The following is a 19,830-nucleotide window of genomic DNA, read 5'->3' as shown; positions in this document are numbered from 1 at the left end:
AAAAAAAGTTAGTTTGATTTATATTCCTTTATTAAACTAATTTCTTAACACGTTAAACAACAGCTTAATAACTAATACTTAATAAATTATTACTGATATTGATATTAGCAAGTTTATAGATCGACTAGATGATATTGATACCTACGTTCAAATGATTCATAATAATGTTTACAGCATTCGAAAGTCTTTATACGTTTTATAAACAAAAAGTTTTTAAGTACCATTAGCAGCAAGTTAATCTTAGAATTTGGCTTCGTTCGTTGTTTTGGCACAATAGTCATTTTGTACAAATCGACTTGTAATGTCTTTGCAGACAAATATGTAAAATAACTTTTCAAATTAATGTTATATGTGCTGACTAAAACATTGTAATAGATATGTATATATTGGCATATTTTAATGAGAATTAGGGTTACCTAAATTAAATAGCTCGAACTTTAACGTAGTCGATGATTAAGGCAGGTTGTCTCCACGTGGAATACCAGGAGGACATATCCTGCCAGAAACGAAGACTGGCTTTCCGGCCACTGTTCCGCCAGGGTTTTGGTCTTCCCGCTGATGTGAGATCGTCCCTAAATTCAGTGATACCTCCAGCTGCAACGCCCAGGGTTATGAAGAACTGTAAAGATTTAAAATACCTCAGAATTTGAAACATCATTATAATATTAAAACCTTAATATTCAATTTGTCGAAAAATGTTAAAAGGTTAAAAGAAATTTCTTAGAATATGACTATTAATCAGACTTATAACTTTTTCTTCAGAAAAACTTCGTGAAATAAATCATCATAAATCAGTTTATCTAAATAAATGTTGATTCAATATTTGAGAAAACTCAGATCACTCAGTACTATCTCTACTAATAAATATATATATTACTAGCTGAACCTAAGGCTTTACCCGCGCTTTGTTATACTTTACCTATAGAACACAAACCGTCACCCCCATTTTAGCCCCTCGAGAGTCGAATTTAAAAAAGCCAATGTTCTCAGCAGAACTCAAACTATCTCCATACAAAATTTCATCTAAATTGGTTCAGCGGTTCAAGTATCACGAGGTAACAGAGTTTCGCATTTATAATATTAGTATAGCTTATTCATATAATAATTGGAACATTTTTTTTTTTTTTTATGAAAATCAAATATCTTAACATAAATTTTCTATAATTTGAAAGCACGTACGTGATCATCGAATGGCGCCATATTGGTGCCCATTGAGAGTAAAGTCCGTGGTAGATCACAGGTACGAGCGAAACGGCCTTGAAGTCCACTAGCAGCTGGTTCTATCCTTGCCCACTCTTCGCCGTCCACAGACAATATAATCCTTTCTGGAAAATAATGAGAATATTATACAGAAATACCCAATAACATTAATTGGTCATATTCGGGACTTGAACAGGAACTGCAACATAGAGAAGGTTAAATATTAGGTATGGCTTACTTATAGCATGCATAATTTGATGTATATTGTATTTTATTTTATAAGTAGCAATTGAGCCAACTGATAATAAGTTATAACAATAATGGACATAATAAACACAATTAATTAATTATTATTGTGTTTTTGTCAATGGACATCGATATATTAATAATTATTTTACTTTATTAACATATCTGTTTTTTATTTCATTTTATTTTACCTGGTTCCCATCTCGCTGAATAAACATGGAAGTCATCACCCCAGGGTTTATTTGAAAATTTCTCACTGAGCAAATTATTGCGACATTGGGTGTCCAGCATCGGTCCACCATAGAGGAGCTGCAACAAGTAGAAGTACATACATCCACATTCATAAGATAAAGATTCAATGTATGCGGCTAAAGAATAAAAAACATCAAAATATACTTTATGTAAGAAAGCACTTACAAGCACTTATGAAGTGTCGTTTTACAAGGTTTATTTTAATATAAAGCTTCTACCAGTCTGGAATGTTAGTTTCACCGAGTAAAACCTCCATTACTCCATTTCATAAATTACAAAAAAAATGTACATGTACCTAATAATTACAATTACATTTATGTATGCCGCATCAACGAATGCTTTTTATAAGGTAGGCGGATGGCGTGGCTAAATGATGGTATTTGGCCCATAGCCATTGTATGAAATACTAATCTTCCCTTACATGCCAATGCGTCAAGTTTGGGACCTAAGTTGTTACGTCCCTTGTGTCCATTGTTGGCTCACTCAATCCTCAAACCAGAACATATTAATACTAGGTATTGCTGTTCGGTGGTAGAATATATGATGAGTGGGTGGTACCTACGCAGACAGGCTTGTACAGAGCCCTACTAGGAACTCACAAAGCCCTATCAAGTATAGTTGATCAAAATACAAGAATTTTAAATATTTTTTACCTTATTACCGATTTCGTTATTAACTAAGGACAGCTGCGGATTGCCTCGTACACCAGCTATCCTAAGAACTCCTGACGCGTAATTCGGTACACCGTACTTTTTCATCAGCGATTCCAGTAAGATGTCTGTCAATTATATAGAAATTAGTATTCAAAATCTTAAAAATGGAATGGAAAATATCCAACAGTAGCTGTTGTGTACCTATTTAATTATTTGAAGAGTACGATAAACTCCCTACGGACTGCTAACGAATTAAATTTAACTAAATAAAATAGTATGTGACATAAATTGTTTTTTATAACTGTTGAACCATTTATAAAATACACAAACAATGTAAATAATGTATGTATCAAAGATTTTTTTATTAAATAATTCAAAGAAACGATTTCAATTAGCACTATGTCACACTTATGAATGGATTTTTTTGTCTCGATGTGAGTCTGTACTTTTTCTTATTTTGTCCTCTTTCACTATTATTATGGGTCTTGTCTTAAATCTTTAGGACACATTCACAACAAACATTGGAATCGGTACTTAGAAGAAAATTAAATAATCATCACCCGGATAAAGCCAATCCCCTTGAGGTACTTTGGCTCTCACTTCCACAACGCCGTATGTGAAAGAAAATGATTTTGAAGTAAGACGACCACTAACTATCGGTGGTAAAATACTAGCACCCCAAGCTTCAACGAGACACTTTGTCGACGTGGTTGTGCACCTGGGAACAAATCAAATAATACAACATTATAACAATTTTGTAGACGAGTTGAGGTATGTGAGATCAACTACACGTTATGATACTACTGAGTTTCTTGCCGGTTCTTTTCGATAGAATCTGCATTCTGAACCGGTGGTAGCTTCACTTATATTTTGTTAAATGGCGAATTTTATTAACTGTTTTGTAGCAATTTTAACAAAGATTCTGTTTTTTAAATAACAATTCTGGTTTAAGGTAATTTTTTTTTTTTTTTATATATATTAAAGTAGCCTTACTGTTGTTGACATATATACAGATCGCAAAGAATGTAACGAAAACATATATGTATATCACATATCCTCAATAAAATTAAATAAAAAATATACAAAAACATACCCACTAAACAAATCCAGAGTATCAGTAAACAAAGATGAATTAGAAAACCCTGGCATATCTTGTAGAAGCTTTGGCTGAATATACAAATACCCCCCATTTGTTGAGACTATCGCTGCATTTGGTGGACGCTGGTAGGAAACGAAGGGGTAGTCCTGAAATTAAAAATGACGTCAATTGTGAAAAGTCTACGTATAAAAGAAATGAAGCAAAGTATTCTTAAGTAAGCCTTGCCAATAGGAGCTTCATTTCAACAGCCAGTGTTGCAATTTTGATAAATGTTGGTTAATAGGGTTCTAACAAGTAAGGCATAATAGAGGTGTCGGCATCAAGCTATTTGGTCAGTTAAATGAATGAGCAAAGGCAATGCTAATAATTTCTAATGCTATATGGGTGGTGGGACTTTGTACAAGCCCGTCTGGACTTACCCATCCATTATAATACATTCTACTGAAAACCAGCAAGACCTTGTATTGTTCCGGTTTGAAGTGTGAGTCAGTGTAACTAAGGTCAAAGCTACATAATTACTTTGTTTCCAAGGTTGGTGACTACCATCAGGTAGCCCATTTGCCCGTTCGCCTAACTATTTCATTAAAACAAGTATTTCTATAAGAAATCACTTCATATATTACTCGTGAATAGACGAAAACCGACTACGGTGATACGTGAACCATTCGGTATTTTGATGCGTGAATCATTCGGTATATAGCTTTGTGACATTTCACCGATGTGTTCTGCGGATTCAAATTCTTTTATTTTGTTATTATTATTAAAATTGTATATTTAATTACTTCTGTGACATTGGCATGAACAATAAATGATCCCTTGCTAACTTTGGTCCCTATTATCAAAATGCGTATTACTACGACGAAATAAAACTCTTAGTAAAATAAAACTATATATTTCTCACTTACTGGTTCATCTGGTATATATTGTTCAACTTGCCACAAGTCTTCTCGAAGAGTATCAAAATTGTCTTCAAACAGGACCTGACCACCACACGCTTTTCCATTCTTTACCACAGTCGACGTTGGTGAGCATTCTGCTACAGAATCACTTGAAAGATTTTCTAATGCTGCAAATGAGAATTCGTTCAAGGCTATTTTGTAGGACATTTGGTTTCAATATAAATATCAGTTTATTAACACAATTAACAAATTAATCGCACAAGTATAGTATATAAAATATTGAAGTGACTAGACCCTTACCCTTAACGGTGAAGGACAAATTGTCCTTAATATAGCCTTTTCTATTGTAAACGACGTACACGTAGTAATAAATGATGTCTCCAACTTTAAGCTGTTTGTTGAGGTCTTCGTAAGACCATCTGCCATTAGTAGGATTAGTTACTTCAGCAGAAATCGTACCGACATCATTTTCACCTATTTTGTTATTTATATTCCCTTGGAATACAAACAAACTAAGTTTTGTGTTTGCTGCAATTCATATAAATTAATGAGAATTTATAATATATTTTGCGCATCTTAGGATTTACTTGGTGGTAGGGCTTCGTGCAAGCTCTGAGTTTGTACAACCCACTTATCATATATTCTACCGTCAAATAACCATACTTGGAATTATTGTGTTCTGGTTCGAAGAATGAGGGAGCCAGTGTAACTAAATACACAAAAGACATAACATCTAAATTCCCAAGGTCGGTGGCGCATTGGTAAAAACTTCATACGGTATCAATGTCTATGAGCAAAGCAGTCTACGATTCATCGTGATGGCTCAGTAGTTAGAACGCGTGCATCTTAACCGATGATCGCGGGGCCAAACCCAGGCAAGAACCACTGAATTTTCATGTGCTTAATTTGTTTTTATAATTCATCTCGTGCTCGGCGGTGAAGGAAAACATCGTGAGGAAACCTGCATGTGTCTAATTTCAACGAAATTCTGCCACATGTATACACATGTATCCATCAACCCGCACTGAAGCGGCGTGGTTGAATATGCTCCAAACCTTCTCCCCAAAGGGAGAGGAGGCCTTAGCTCAGCAGTGGGAAATTTACAGGCTCTTAATGTATTACAATTTATATTATTTTGAAATAGCCCTTAACAATGATTATTATCTTTATATTTTGGATTCTTAAACGGTATCAAAAAGGAAAGTTTAATTTGCATGAAAAAATTGTTATATATTCGGAATAAAAAGTCTTCTGTTTTTGTTTATTATAACTTAAAAAAATATGCCAATATATGTATATATATATTTTTAAGCCTTGTGAATAGGATTACGAGATTGTCAAAGTTAAATGTATAATTTTTAACACTACCAGTCCTAATCAAACCATTTGTTTATTGTACCTATTAATCTAATTATTCACTCATTTAAAAATCAATCGGTGACTCTTAATTTTCCAGAATGAAAAGTTTACAATATTTCTATACCGAGAGTGTTAAGTTCTACAACTTATGATGTATAAGTATCAATAACCTTTATGTTATTAATACCAAGTAACCTCAATAAGTAGAGGATCTCATGCAAAAATATTGCTAGATTCTAGTATTAGCGCGTTTAAACAAACAACCTTTTTAGCTTCGTATATTAGTATAGACAATATTTGTTTCAGATCTCAAGTCACTAATAAAATATCAGACGGTAAAAATTAAATTTGCACATATGATATCGGGTTAATTTGCTAGTTTATAAATATCTAAAGTATAATCTCGGCGAATTTTATCTAAAATATTGATTTACCCGTATTTTTAATTTATATTATAAAACCTATTATCAAGTCTAGAATTACTAAAAGGAATTTCAATAACTGATTAAAAATATTTTTAGACTCTAAATTGGTAATCATGTACACGATAATTAAAAAAAAAAACACGCACGGAAATTCCGTTATAGTTTTATCTTGTGTTTATTTTTATTAAATACATAAATATAACTTACATGGTATTGATATTCTGATTCCTTTTGGTTGTAAAGCTTGTATCGTTACATCTGGTATTGAATATTCCTGACCACATACTGTTCTTGAGTTTATATACACCAACAGATACACAAAGACACGTCCGAACCTGGACAGTTCCATTTTATTACTGATAGTATTAAAGTAATGGCATGACATTATTTCTTACTCTAAGCGGTATAACGGGTTCAACTTGATGTCTGTAGGCGATGCATACTCTAATTCGATTTCTTTATTTAAATTTATAAATTACATATAATATTCATGTATTTTTAAACTGTTGCTTTTAAGGTGATCTACATTATCTCTTAAAATAATAAATGTATATAATAAATTTAAAATAATTACCTACTTATTTCTTTTTTGGATTTTTTTTTATTTATTAATTTGCAATGAAAACTTATATTTGCTTTTAAAAAATATATTTAATCGTTATATTCATGATTACAATTTGTTATTAAAATTTATAATTTTTAAATATTAAGTTGACTAATTCTAAAACAATCAATTAATTTTTAAGGAAACAAATATGTTTCAATCTCATTAATAATTTATCGTAGCTACGTTATAATGGCGTCACAAATATATCGGACACGTCATAAGACGATGTATAATCACTTGCGATAATTTCGTTGCATATAAAAATCAATAAACATTCCAAAGCAATATACCTACATTACATCTCGACGAAAAACACCGATACGCAAAGGTAAACTCCCTTCCATTCTTTCTTAAGAACACGACTCATCGCTTTGTGCAAAAGGTCAGCAACACGGAACGAACTCGTTTCTTGATAAAGGGGGATTCCCTTTTTTATTGTTAATAGTTGTACTGCTTTTTAATTTTACAAAAATAAACGAAACGAGCTATATTCTAGTTTTATAACCATGACTTAATATAACACTGACATCATGTCGTTAAAATTATTAATAAAATTATTTTGACTCGTTAGTCAAGTCGGCTTCTAAAGCTACAGATCGGGAAATCCCGAGTTCAGGTCGGGTCAATTAAAAAATGTGATTAGTGTTTTCGTCAAAAAAAACTTAGTAGCATTGCCAATGAATTTACTGTTAAAATTATCTTATCGTGATAATATAAAATATGTATATATTTTATAATTATATATAATGACGCAAACTAAGTAACAAGAAGTCAAGAGAAATGGATTGGATTAATAAAAGCTGAATGAGATGCCTTTGGACAGAGGACTGTTTGTAAAATCCATGTTGGAAGGGGAATTGTAATTTTTTGTAATTACTTGTTTTATGTCACTAAGAAATCAAAGTATCTGTAGCGGCTTCGCGTTTTAGGGATTGGTCGTCACATGCTAAGCTTGCTTCATATCAAATTTCATCAAGTTCGGTTCAGTGGTTTGGCCGTGAAAGAGCAACAGACAGACAGACAGACAGACAGACAGAGTTACTTCCGCATTTATAATTTTAGTATAGATTACGTATATGTCAAAACGACCTCTACCTCTGCCTTAGAAGAGGCGTAGTTCCACTGGATAACGTTTGGCTGACGATGAAGGCCATATTTTAAAAGCGTAGTTTTTTTTATTTAAACAGTAATGTGAACAAGAATATACTCCATTTTATTAGCAAACACTAGATGTTTTACGTGGGGTTATCGTGAAATAATAACATAACAACCGGACACAGATAACTTTAAGCATTTAACATTGTGATCCTTATTTATGCTAGTCTAAGTAACAGTTTACTTTGCAGCAGAAGATATTTTAAGATCACTCCGAATATTACATAGCTGTGTCTTGACAAAGCTCAGTTTTAAAGGAATAAACATTTCTTAATATACAATGTTTGTAAAAAATAATAAGTTAATTTGTTTTTTCACAATAACTTATTTATTAGTGTCAAGTGTTTACCCAGAACTTGAAGCACCTAAACTTTTGGATGTCACTGCGACGAAAGAAGGAGGGTTATATGTTGTGTGGGAATCTATTGACTATAATGTATCTGATCCAATACTGGGATACAAGGCAAGTATCAAATAACTTTACTTGGTGGTAGGGCTTTGTATAAGCCCATCTGGGTAGGTACCACCCACTCATCAGATATATTACCGCCAAACAGCAGTACTCTGTATTGTTGTGTTCCGGTTAGAAGGGTGAGTGAGCCAGTGTAATCACAGGCACAAGGGACATAACATCTTAGATCTCAAGTTGGTGGCGCATAGGTGATGTAAGGAATGGTTAATATTTCTTACAGCGCCTTTGTCTATGGGCGGTGGTGACCACTTACCATCAGGTGGCCCATATGCTCGTCCGCCAATCAATGACATAAAAAAAAAACAACTCCATGTCTATGGCTGGTGGTGACCGCTTGCCATCAGGTGAACCATTTGCCATTTATATCTCAAAAGAAACCTATGTAGTTGAGTCAGATATTCGATGTTTTAAATAGATTTGTTAATTAAAAATCCATTAGATATTTAAGGGTTGAGTTTGGATAATTGTGCTCTACCCCAAAAACCCCCCTCTAAGTGTTGGAGGCCTGCATAGGCGGGTCGACCGTCAGGGCGTCTCGGTAGCATGCGTAAGCGAACCCGGGGCGCCCACCGAAAAGACGGAGAGGGTACCGCTGGTTTTTAGTAGGTATTCTGGTACCCCCCCCCACTGGATAATTGTCCTCTACTCTAAACTATACAGTAAGCTATTAATTAAAATAATATAACAATTTACCTTTATAGTTTACTACGATGGTATGTTTATTGTTATTATAGTAAATTAAAGATTGAGGTTACAGAGCATACATTATTAATGTTATATTTCACCAATTAACCTGAACTGCTAGTACATTATTTTTACATGTATAATAAACGCTGACTTAGCGTTTGTTATGGTGAGCAACACACAATTGTTTTATTTTTTTTTAAGTATTGTAGCAATACCCCAGTATAAGGAATTCTTTATATTCATATTTACGCCTACAATTTTAAAGCTTGTATCAAGAGTGGGACTACAATAGGAGTCAAGATCCTGCGACTTTTTACATGGCTAGGCGGCCATTGCGCTTTTGACATTTCAAATATTATGAGTATTTCTCTTTGTATAAATATTCATATAATCATTTGCTTATCTTTATCCCATACATTTAAGATCAACTTTGTGAGTATATTTTTCTTCATTTATCTTTATTTGTAGTAATTTTTTTGGAACAACTCTTCACCATTCCTAGCCTATTATTTTCAGTCTTCCTTCTCCCTATTATTCACATTATCGTCTCATCCATATTCTTCATACTTAAGTACATTAATTCTCGCAGATTAAAATTTGGGAGGTGAAAGAAAAAACGGAAAGAATGTTTAAGCTGATTAACGCTGATCAAGTACCAGGTTTCGTCAAAGAAGATCGGTCCAGTGAGGTTGGAATGATTTGTTTTAAAGTTACTCCTATATTATATAGCTGAAGAGTTTCATTGAATTTTGTTTGAACACACATATCGTAGGATGGACTAAGCCGATTTATAACATCTTTTTGCCTTAGAATTTGAAAGAAAGTTTATAGAACATCACGCTGCGATTCAAAGGGGTAGAGCAGTAACTTTTAACGCTGGTGAATCTGCGCGGTATAATTAGTACACGATAAGCTGAGAGAAGATACACTAAATGTGATTTATTGATTTTCAAATTCATATCTCTATATGCAATGGTCTATTACAGTTCAGAAAAAAAATAACCCAGAAAAATGACCAAAGAGTAACTTCGTCGAAAATTAGCCAATAGGTATAGATATATTTTAATTTGGATAACATCGAGATGATGAGCCGACATTATCTACAAAAATTATGTTAAAACCAGTGGATAATTAGAAGCTAGCCTAATTCGAAGTTGAAGCATTAATGACTTCCACAACCTGCGATTATTTAAAACATCCTACTTTCCTTTTCACCTTTGTTTCAGGATTTCAGCAGAGAAAGCATACCAGAAAATAAACCTCGGATATTTAGAGCTGAGCCAGATTCAACAACTTTGGAGATAGATTATATTAAACCTGATGTTTTGAACGAGATAAGAATTCAAGCTTACAAACAAAAGGAAGACGGCGCGTACTCTGAACCTTGGAGGCTGAAGGTTTTCAAAGAGTTCGGACATAACGCGGTCGGACAAAGACATATGGACGAGTGTATACTAACTGTCACCACTCAAACTAGGGCAATGGGTGGACCTTTACCTCACATATACAATAGTCACTTATAGTAGACAAAACATCAAATATTTTATCCGTCTAAATGTGTTGTGATCTTTTTCTTTATAAGCAAAGCTAACATTTTCATTTTGGATTACTTACAGTACTAATTTTATTTGTTTATTAACGATTTGTTAAAGAAGGTTTTATTTATGTAAATGTGGTTTTATATGACTTTCGTCGTTTCTTCTCTTTAGCCTTATGGAAAATATTATGGAAAATATGGCAACGCATGTAGTATACCATAATAGGGCGAAAAATAAAATATTATTATTTTGTGTTTTTGTTTAAATTTAATTGCTTAAGGAATAAATAAAATAATAGTTTGTAAATTCATTTTATTTATTAAAATATAAATTACATAAAATGAGGTAATAAGTTTGATTCTGGAATCAAGGGCCCTGCATTGAAATTCATTTCCTCCTACCTTAATGAAAGAGTTTTGAAGGTTGTTGTTAACGGTGCAAAGTCAAATGGCGCTCTGGCGCAAATGGGTGTACCACAGGGTTAAATTTTAGGACCTCTCCTGTTCTTAATATATATAAATGATTTACCTTATTTTGTAAATAAGACTTGCGACATTGTACTGTTTGCAGATAATACATCCCTTATTTTGAAACTCAAGAGAAAAATAAACAATTATGACGTTGTAAGCAGTGCTCTGTCGCGGGTTCTTGGTTGGTTTGACATAAATAATTTGGTACTAAATGCCAAAAAGACTAAATGTATTATGTTTTCGCTGCCAAATGTCAAATAAAATTCTTCTGCCGCCATTTTGAATAATGAAAGGCTTGAGTTTATTGAGTCGACGGCCTTTCTAGGAACAACCCTTGACTCCAAACTTCAGTGGGGCACCCATTTGTATGCCCTATCAGGGAAACTAAGTAGTGCCATTTATGCAATAAAAACAATAAGAAAACTCACGGACATAAGTACTGCTAAACTAGTTTATTTTAGTAATTTTCACAGTCTTGTCATATGGAATGTTGTTATGGGGTAATGCAGCAGATATTGAAATAGTATTTATTCTGCAAAAAAGAGCTATCCGAACTATTTATAATATTAGCTCTAGGACATCATTACGCGAAAAATTTAAAGAAATAGGTGTTTTAACGGCTGCTTCACAATATATTTATGATAATATAATGTTTATACAGTAGAATATACAAAAGTAGTCCATAAAAGCTGATAAACATACAATTAATACAAGAAATAAGAATAAACTTGTAATCCCTACTTTCCGTTTGCATACGGTACAGAGAACGTTTTTGGGCAATGGTATACGCATATATAATAAGATACCGGGAAATGTAACCAATTTACCATTTACGAAATTTAAAAAGTTTATTAAGACTACAATAATAAATAAGTCTTATTATTCATTAAATGAGTACTTTTTAGAAAAAAACGCCTGGATTTAGGCTCGGGTTCCATCACAGGACACTAATTTTTGTAAAAAAAAAACAGCATTGTAAATCTGTTTATTTGAAAAGAGCAACTATGCGAGTTTCTTGCCATTTCTTCTCGCTGGAGGCTGCTTTCCGAAACGGTGGTAGTTTTTTTAATATCGACGATTCAAAAACGCTTCGTTGTGAAGTTTACTTGAATAAAATTGATTTGATTTGTGAACTATTTGATAAACATTTAGTTATATTTCAGTCATAGAAGTTTTAGAATTGATTACAAAGCCACAACTTTGACATAGTCGACAACCAATCCAGGTTGGGTCCAAGTTGGTAACCAGTTTTCTTTATCTTGCCAAAAACTAAGGGTGGCCTTGCGTCCCCTATTATTCCAGGGTTTCGGCTTACCACCTGATTTGAGTCCATCCGGAAATTCCATAGTGCCACCAACAGCGACACCTAAAGCTATCTGAAACTGCAAAAGAATATTCAATCACGCGGCACTAGTCAGAAAAATACGAAATAATTATAATAAATACGAAATATACTAAAGTTAGAAATTTTGTGCTAGCTATGAGGAATATAACAATTAGTAAAAAGTAGTTAAATTGTCTATGTCTAAGTCTTATTGTCTTTAATTATTATTTATCATATTTGACAATACGCCAAGTTTAGACGACAAGTCCATGTCAGAGTTTAGTCTATGCCGGACGACTGTGTTTTAGATAAAGTAAACATATTTTTGTTAGACGAAAAGAAGCCTTGAATATTAAATGATTTTTATTGATGAAATTGTACATTAACTAATCAAACTTTTACTCAAAACTAGTTCATACATAGCAAAAGACAAGAATTTAATTGCATTCTATTTTAATCAATGACTGACGTTAGGGCTTTGTGCAAACCCATCTGGTTTAACATCCACTCATGATATATTCAACTCCAAAACTTTGAAGGTTGAATGAGCCAGTATAACTATCGGTTAAAGGGACATAATATCTTAATTCAGGTGGGTATCATGCTATAAAGGATATTTTAGTGGCAATGTCTATGGGCGGAGTTGACTACTTGCCATCAGGTGACCCATTTGCCAATTCACCTAATTATTTAAAATAAAAAAAAATGCTAATTCATCTTGGACTTACGTGATGATCAAAAGGTGCCATGGCGGACGCGTTTCGGAACAACTGGTACCACTCCCCACGACAGGACTGAGGCAACCATGCGCGCAGCCCCGCAGGTCCTGGCAGGTACGTGGCAAAATTAACGCCGTCCACGTCCAAGGATATCCTTTCTAAGATTAATATAACGAAACATTTAAATACTTAAGACACACGTGGTTTGATTACACAACACTTTTAGGGACAGTAGTACACTATAGTATATTCCAATTCCAAAATATATGTCCATAAGCGGAATAGTTTTAAGACATATCAACAATCAAGAACTGTTAGTGGCGTTCAATATAGCTGTGTTGACAAATCGCATGAAATACGTAAATCTAAGGTTTGTATATATTCAATCCTTTTTCGACTGGAATAGACTATTGATACAAAAGTTAAGTAATTATTATGACATCTATGGGTATTTATTGTCACGGAATTTGTAAAAAGTAAAATAAATATAAAAGCCAATATATTGACTGAACTACAAGAAATAAAGACTCAAAATTTTGGACGACATCTTTGCTTCGTAATGTAGAAGAGATAAGAAAACAGTGAAAGGTTGATTTTAAGTTCTGGGTTCGTTCGTCATGTCATCATATTTACCCCCACCGAGCTAAATAAATATTCAAGTTTGAAGGGAGTGCCAGTGTAATTATAATCACTGGATACATAATCTCTTAGTTCCTAAGTCTATGGGTGGTGGCAACAACATGCCATTAGATGGCTTTACCCATTTGACTTCAGGACAATTTGGGAATAGAGAGTGAACCTGGGTTTGCGCAAACACTTTTGCATAGAAAAATGCATATCTTGCGTTGGTAACTAGTCTAAATTTAACCCATTCATACTAAAAATAAGTTTAAAGGTTACAAACAGATGACCCAAAATAAAGAATACCTGGTGTCCACTGAAGAGCGTATTCGTGAAAGTCATCGCTCCAATATCCTTCAGACATTTTTTTATAATAAAACTCTAAGGAATCGCGACACTTAGCGTTTATTACCGGACCTCCGCTAATTTCCTGAAAAGAGATTTGAATAACGTCAATCAATTCAAAGTGCACAATTCCACTTATATTGATGTATTAAATTATAATTAGTAAATGAATTGAGATAACTAACATGGATACTATGATGTCGGCTGTTCGTGTCTACATTACCACGGGACAGCACAACTTTTAGAAGACCCGATGCGTAGTTTAAGCTGCCGTATTTTTTCGTCGAAGATTCCAGAAGTATTTCTGAAATTGTTTGATTGTTAGTAATAAAAATTATTTCTGAAACAGTTTTTCAAGGGAAATTCAATGTTCGTTGTAACATAACAAGTCATCGGTGATGAACGAATAGTAGAATGCCAGGAGAAAAATATGAAAAACGTCATATGGAAGAACAACTCGTTGGGGAACTTATATCGTGTGACATTAAAATCAACACCAATCGTAGTGTCAAAATACGTAATAGAACTAAAAGTTTGACCACATTATAGTATACTTATTAGATCGAAATTATCAACAAAAACACGAGAAGAAAAGCTAAATAAGAAAGTAATTATATACCGGAATGGAAATAAATATATTTCCGGATAATATCAAATAGGATCCTCGCATCATAAATATTACAAGAATCAATTTGTGTAGCAACAATGTATCGTGGATTGTACGAATATGTTACTCTAAATTGTGTATTTATATTATACTATTGTTGTTTATTGCAAAGAACTTAACTAAGGCATTTGATATTTTTTCTCGGTACATTATTTATTTTTCCATGAACTTTAACTTATTAAACGTTTTTGCAGAGTTTCAAATATAATGTACATACTACAACGTTATTTCATGTAGCTCAAATGTTTATGGTGAAGAGCGAAGTGGCAAGCCCGTCTTAATTCAGGGTGCAGGGTGTGCAAAACGCTGGATGCCATTGTAGGGGCGACTTGCTAATGTTGGTCACCTGAGGTCACCTAAGGGGTCTCATAAAAGCTAGCCTAACTAAGCCTATACATGTACACTTGTTGTGCTTAAGACGGTGCTATTTTCATTTACCTGGATAAATCCAATCACCCCTGGGCAGCTTGGCACGAATATAAATAGTTCCGTAGGTAAAAGCAAACCGGGCACTCGTCAATCGTCCACTAACTATAGGCGGTAGAACGTTCACACCAGTTGCTTTCATCACGCACGTATCTCCGGTACATCTGAAGAAAAAAAATGACACAAGCACATGTGCTTATGTATATAACTTTCTTACAAACAACAACTTATGTAACAGTAGTGACTAATACTGTAGTAACGAATAAATACTTGCAAGTAACCCAGGTACCTCCTGATCATCAGACATTCTACTTTTGTATTTGATTGATTCTAGTATCGTATTGTTGCTTTCAAGTTCGAAATGTGAGTCAGGCACAATAGACATAACCTCTTAGCTCCCAAGGTTGGCGGCCCATTGCCAATGTAATATTTCTTACAGTGCCATTGTCTATGGGCGGTGGTTACCACCTACCATCACGTAGTATGTTTGTCCGTCGGCAAAAACAAGCAAATAGTAAAAGAGAAGAAAAACAAAACTAATGTATAAAAATACGAGAGATTTCGACCAATTCGTTCATCGAGGTTTTGGTGAAATTAATGTTCTTTAAAATTACGTAAAATGTTATAAATGTATGTGTCTCTTTATTAATAAATAATATAACGAACCCGCTTAACAGATCCAAGGCGCCAGTCTGAATAGACTCGTTTTTTTGCTTTAATATGTCCTGCTGAAGTTTGGGTACAATGTTCAAAAAACCATTTTCAATGAAAATATTGGAATTTGAATCTGAAGACAGCGGCCTTTGATAAGACACAAACGGATGTTCCTGTGTATATTAAAATGTAATATATATATTTCAAGCTCAATATTTTGTGCTTTTGAGATGATTGCCTTCATAATTAATAATAATTAATAAACGGGGAAAGCAATGAAAATTTAGATAGAAAAAAATATTCTTACATTATAATTTAAAATATCAGTAACAAACTAAAGTATCGTAGAAATATAGCATCAATAGAACAGATTATTTTGTCAGGCTTTTACTAAAAAGAAAGTTTTAAATGGCCAACTTTATGCCGACTGTAGTCAAAATTTAAACTATTTTTGAGGTGACCAGGAAACGAAAAGGTACCTAACACTGATAGCGTACTTTGAATTGGGTGAGAAAATTATAATGTCTTAGTAACCGATTCCGCCCACTCGAACATTCTCAATGAAGACTGGGCCAATGGGCTGGTGATGTTTTAGTGTACGAGTGTATATACACTATGACAGGCGTATATACGAACTATACTATAAGTTTGTCCATCATAGACCCTCATGCGTAGTTTTCTGGTACACTGACATACATATATACTAGGCAGTAAGCCTAAAGTATAATATACGCTGACATCTCATCAAAAGCATTAAAATGATTCCTTAAACAATTTTGGAGTTATTCACACAATAAGGCTTTCTTCACGTTAAAGGATTAAATTATCGGCGTGCATTACTATCAGTGAGTGACGTTTACAAGATAAGCCATCTTGTGTGTGCGTGGGATCACTTAGAGTAAACAAAGCAAAAATTAAAATTTAAATCAAATTGGTTAAACTTATTAATTATTTTATCTTAAAGAAACCTTTTTGAGTTTAACGTTAGAAATATTCTTAACAGAAAGTAATCTATTACGACCGGATAGTTCAGTATCAACGACTTTACGTGCTCGTCCGCCTCTGCCAAACGGGCTGCGACTGAAGATTTCTTAAAAAACCTAATAACCTTTTATTGAAGCCATATAGGCTTGCCACTAGACCAACGAGACAAAAGATATAACGACAAAAAATATATTATACGTAATCAAATCAGAATTTATAGCAATTACATTTTTTTATTATTGCCTTACTGAACTGAAGTACAATTTTAATCTTATTTTGGACAAATTCATTTTAAATAAGGAACGCAGGACATTCCTATTTGCGAAAATATAACTGAAGCGTGGTGTGTTGGAAATATGAATATTTAAATTTTATATTGCCACACTGGATGCCACAGTGGATGCAGAATAGTTAGTGTATTAAATATTTTTTGTTATATGAAGATTTTGCGATGTCTTTTTCTGAACCTTCAATGTTAATCGAACTTGCGTGTTCAGTTTTGACCCACGACCTTCGTTAAGTAAATAAACTCCGTTAAATTAGAGAAATAAAGCTATGGATACTAACAGGATGGTTAAACGGTATATACTGTTCAATCTGCCAAAGATCTTCACGAAAGTTGTCGAAATTATCTTCGAAAATTACTTCTTGGGCACAGGCGTAGCCACCTCTGACCTTGGTGGCGGTTTCCGGACAATGAGCCCCGCGAGCAGCTGGGTCTTCTAATACTAAAATTTTAAAAGTAAAATATGATTTCATCATTTGGTTAACTTTTACGTATGCACATATGTAACGCGTATGTCAAAAGAAATATCGCTTAGCGAAGAGACCTCGACAGAAACAGCCAAAAAAAAATCAGCCTAGTACTCTATCATGATAATTTAATATCAACTATAACCTTCAATCGTATTAAATTTTCTGTTTTGTTTGTAAAAACTATAAGCATACACATCGGATCTCAAAAATGTCCAAATAAAATGAAATTAACAAACCTTCAACAGTAAAAATTCCCATCGGCGAATAATATCCAGCAAGTTGAAGCAAGGCGTCTTTGTTCGTACCATTCGTTTTGATAAATGGGTTTCCGATAGAGACGAAGGATCGATGCACAATGGTTTGACCAACTTCCAAAGCAATATTGCGATCTTCAAATATCCACCCGTCTCGGTTCTTTTGTTTCTGCCCAAAACCCCAAAAATCCCTTTTGTTCAGGAACACAGATGTATTTTGTGTATCATTTTGAATGTATCCCTCAAATAAAAACAATTTAATTCGCGGGTCACCTGTTTATTACACGAAAACCTCGATATAATCTTATATTTATTATAAACGAGTTTATAACAAAAACATGTACAAGCGAACTCACGAATCGTCTGCTTATCTAAAATATTTAATATGAATAGCATTGGCATTTGTAAATCATAATATATAAAAGATTTTATTTACTTCGACGGATCAACTGATTAATATTTATACACTAATACATGACTGCATACAGACAGAACGTATGTATTAAAATTCAATGATATTTTATTTTTTTCTCTATCTACAGAATAAACGAAATTCAATCTAAAGAACAAAATTTCGTACCTGGTAGGAATACACGTAAACCTTTAGGTTTCAAAGCTTGTATTGATCTTGTAGGGGTTTCATATTTCCAATCGTCGAATCCGCCCTGGACACTGAGAATGAAGACGAACAGGAACGCGATCACCTTGGAGGTCATCTTGTGACTCGTGTAAGATGAGAAATACTACTCGTTCATTGAATTACCCCCACTACTCAACTTTGCTTTATCTTGGCCTGAGTACAAGAGTTAAGACCATATGCTAAAATATCTTAAATATAAAATCTTAATTGTAACCAGTATGTAATAAGTCTCAGGGGATACACATATATCTTGACATTTTTTCTGACAACTTCAACATCAGCATCTTATACACCTGACCTCATGAACGCGAATTAGTGAAAACCGTAAAAAAAATATTTTGGTAGTGTTTGAGTTTATCGCGGCGGGAGGACTTTATTTTATAATATTTTGTGATGGTGATTCTATTCCTATAAGGATTATTACGATATCAGTCTAAAGCTATCGATAACTTTTACAAACTATTCATTCATAATATATGTTTATGGCTGTATCATGACTTCCACGGACCATTTTCTCAACGACTACAATTGATACAAAGATACTCTATACTCCACTGACCTATTTAATGTTATTATGTTTCTTTTCTGACTGGTGCGGCTTAATGCAGGATTTTTCTAGTAGACTAGTTTGTGCGTAAACGCAGGTTTTCCTTCATAGTTCAATGGGATCCATGTCTGTTCCCATTACTAATCTTTAAAGAGGAATTGTATGAAAAATTTAAATATTAATTGAATAAATTAAAATAAAATTAAGAAACGACTTTAAACACAGTAAAATAAAAAATAAAGCATTAAACGCAATTAAATAACCTGTTTTGATAGCTGTGCGAATAGATATAAAATATCAATACTTATTTATAACAACACTGTGTTTATATGTATCGCCTAATCAAACGTATACGAGCTTTATAGAGAATCAGTTATTTTTAATATACAATGTTTGGAATTGATATATTTTTTTAAAATTAATAAAATAATAATATAAATACAAATTTCAATAAATCAAAAATATTAATGTTCATACTTCTCAGAAAGTCGGTTCAATTATTATTTAAAAACATTTTAAAAATATTACAGAATTTTTTTAAGTTACGTGATTTTTCCCTACGAAAAAAATTGATTTTTACATGTACATAACAAGCATGGTATAGCAATGCAATACGACTCGAGCGAGTTCTGGGCACTGGCGCATCTATTATGACAATATTTTATCTCGTATACCTATACCTCTAACATCTAAGTCAATAATTATTATTGCTTCCGGTATGCGGACATTGAAAGCTGGTGGACGTCACATTAAATGCAATATTTTCGACAGCGAGTGTCAGATTGTCTGGTATTTATGTCGCACCCAAGTTCAATAAGCCGATTAAAATAA

The 19,830-nt window shown here is 33.3% G+C and overlaps 2 protein-coding genes and 1 long non-coding RNA gene across 3 annotated transcripts; 1 reads left to right on the top strand and 2 right to left on the bottom strand.

Annotated features, from left to right (window-relative positions):
- Positions 1-129: 129 nt before the first annotated feature.
- Positions 130-6,504, bottom strand: LOC113399261 (beta-1,3-glucan-binding protein-like). Its single transcript, XM_026638354.2, has 9 exons — positions 6,341-6,504; positions 4,650-4,877; positions 4,356-4,516; positions 3,445-3,596; positions 2,912-3,069; positions 2,352-2,476; positions 1,638-1,755; positions 1,180-1,325; positions 130-619 (listed from the first exon to the last, which is right to left on the bottom strand). Exons 1-9 carry the CDS (start codon positions 6,480-6,482, stop codon positions 422-424), a joined length of 1,428 nt encoding a protein of 475 aa, XP_026494139.2. The 5' UTR covers positions 6,483-6,504; the 3' UTR covers positions 130-421.
- Positions 6,505-9,466: 2,962 nt separating this feature from the next.
- LOC113399260 (uncharacterized) lies at positions 9,467-10,937 on the top strand. The gene is made up of 2 exons (XR_010309385.1): positions 9,467-9,742; positions 10,281-10,937. It is a non-coding gene; the product is annotated as an uncharacterized LOC113399260 (long non-coding RNA).
- An 89-nt stretch (positions 10,938-11,026) lies between these two features.
- LOC113399258 (beta-1,3-glucan-binding protein-like) lies at positions 11,027-18,552 on the bottom strand. Its single transcript, XM_026638351.2, has 9 exons — positions 18,393-18,552; positions 17,795-18,085; positions 17,370-17,530; positions 15,831-15,991; positions 15,177-15,328; positions 14,257-14,375; positions 14,033-14,156; positions 13,115-13,263; positions 11,027-12,444 (listed from the first exon to the last, which is right to left on the bottom strand). Exons 1-9 carry the CDS (start codon positions 18,526-18,528, stop codon positions 12,247-12,249), a joined length of 1,491 nt encoding a protein of 496 aa, XP_026494136.2. The 5' UTR covers positions 18,529-18,552; the 3' UTR covers positions 11,027-12,246.
- Between the last annotated feature and the right edge of the window lie 1,278 nt (positions 18,553-19,830).

Source organism: Vanessa tameamea, chromosome 16 (assembly GCF_037043105.1).
Source record: "Vanessa tameamea isolate UH-Manoa-2023 chromosome 16, ilVanTame1 primary haplotype, whole genome shotgun sequence".
Lineage (NCBI taxonomy): Eukaryota > Metazoa > Arthropoda > Insecta > Lepidoptera > Nymphalidae > Vanessa > Vanessa tameamea.
The sequence above is the reverse complement of the archived record's forward strand: the minus strand, read 5'-3'. Positions and strand labels throughout refer to the sequence as shown.

What these genes read in the sequence shown, in the direction of transcription:
- LOC113399261 (XM_026638354.2), bottom strand. Translation starts at nt 6,482, where the DNA reads ATGGAACTGTCCAGGTTCGGACGTGTCTTTGTGTATCTGTTGGTGTAT. An exon ending in AATCAGAATATCAATACCAT is followed by an intron (nt 4,878 to 6,340) that starts GTAAGTTATATT and finishes TATGAATTGCAG; the next exon opens with CAAACACAAAACTTAGTTTG. An exon ending in TTCAGCGAGATGGGAACCAG is followed by an intron (nt 1,326 to 1,637) that starts GTAAAATAAAAT and finishes ATTATTTTCCAG; the next exon opens with AAAGGATTATATTGTCTGTG.
- LOC113399258 (XM_026638351.2), bottom strand. Translation starts at nt 18,528, where the DNA reads ATGACCTCCAAGGTGATCGCGTTCCTGTTCGTCTTCATTCTCAGTGTC. An exon ending in GGGAATTTTTACTGTTGAAG is followed by an intron (nt 17,531 to 17,794) that starts GTTTGTTAATTT and finishes TTAAAATTTTAG; the next exon opens with TATTAGAAGACCCAGCTGCT. An exon ending in ATATACCGTTTAACCATCCT is followed by an intron (nt 15,992 to 17,369) that starts GTTAGTATCCAT and finishes TAATATACACAG; the next exon opens with GAACATCCGTTTGTGTCTTA.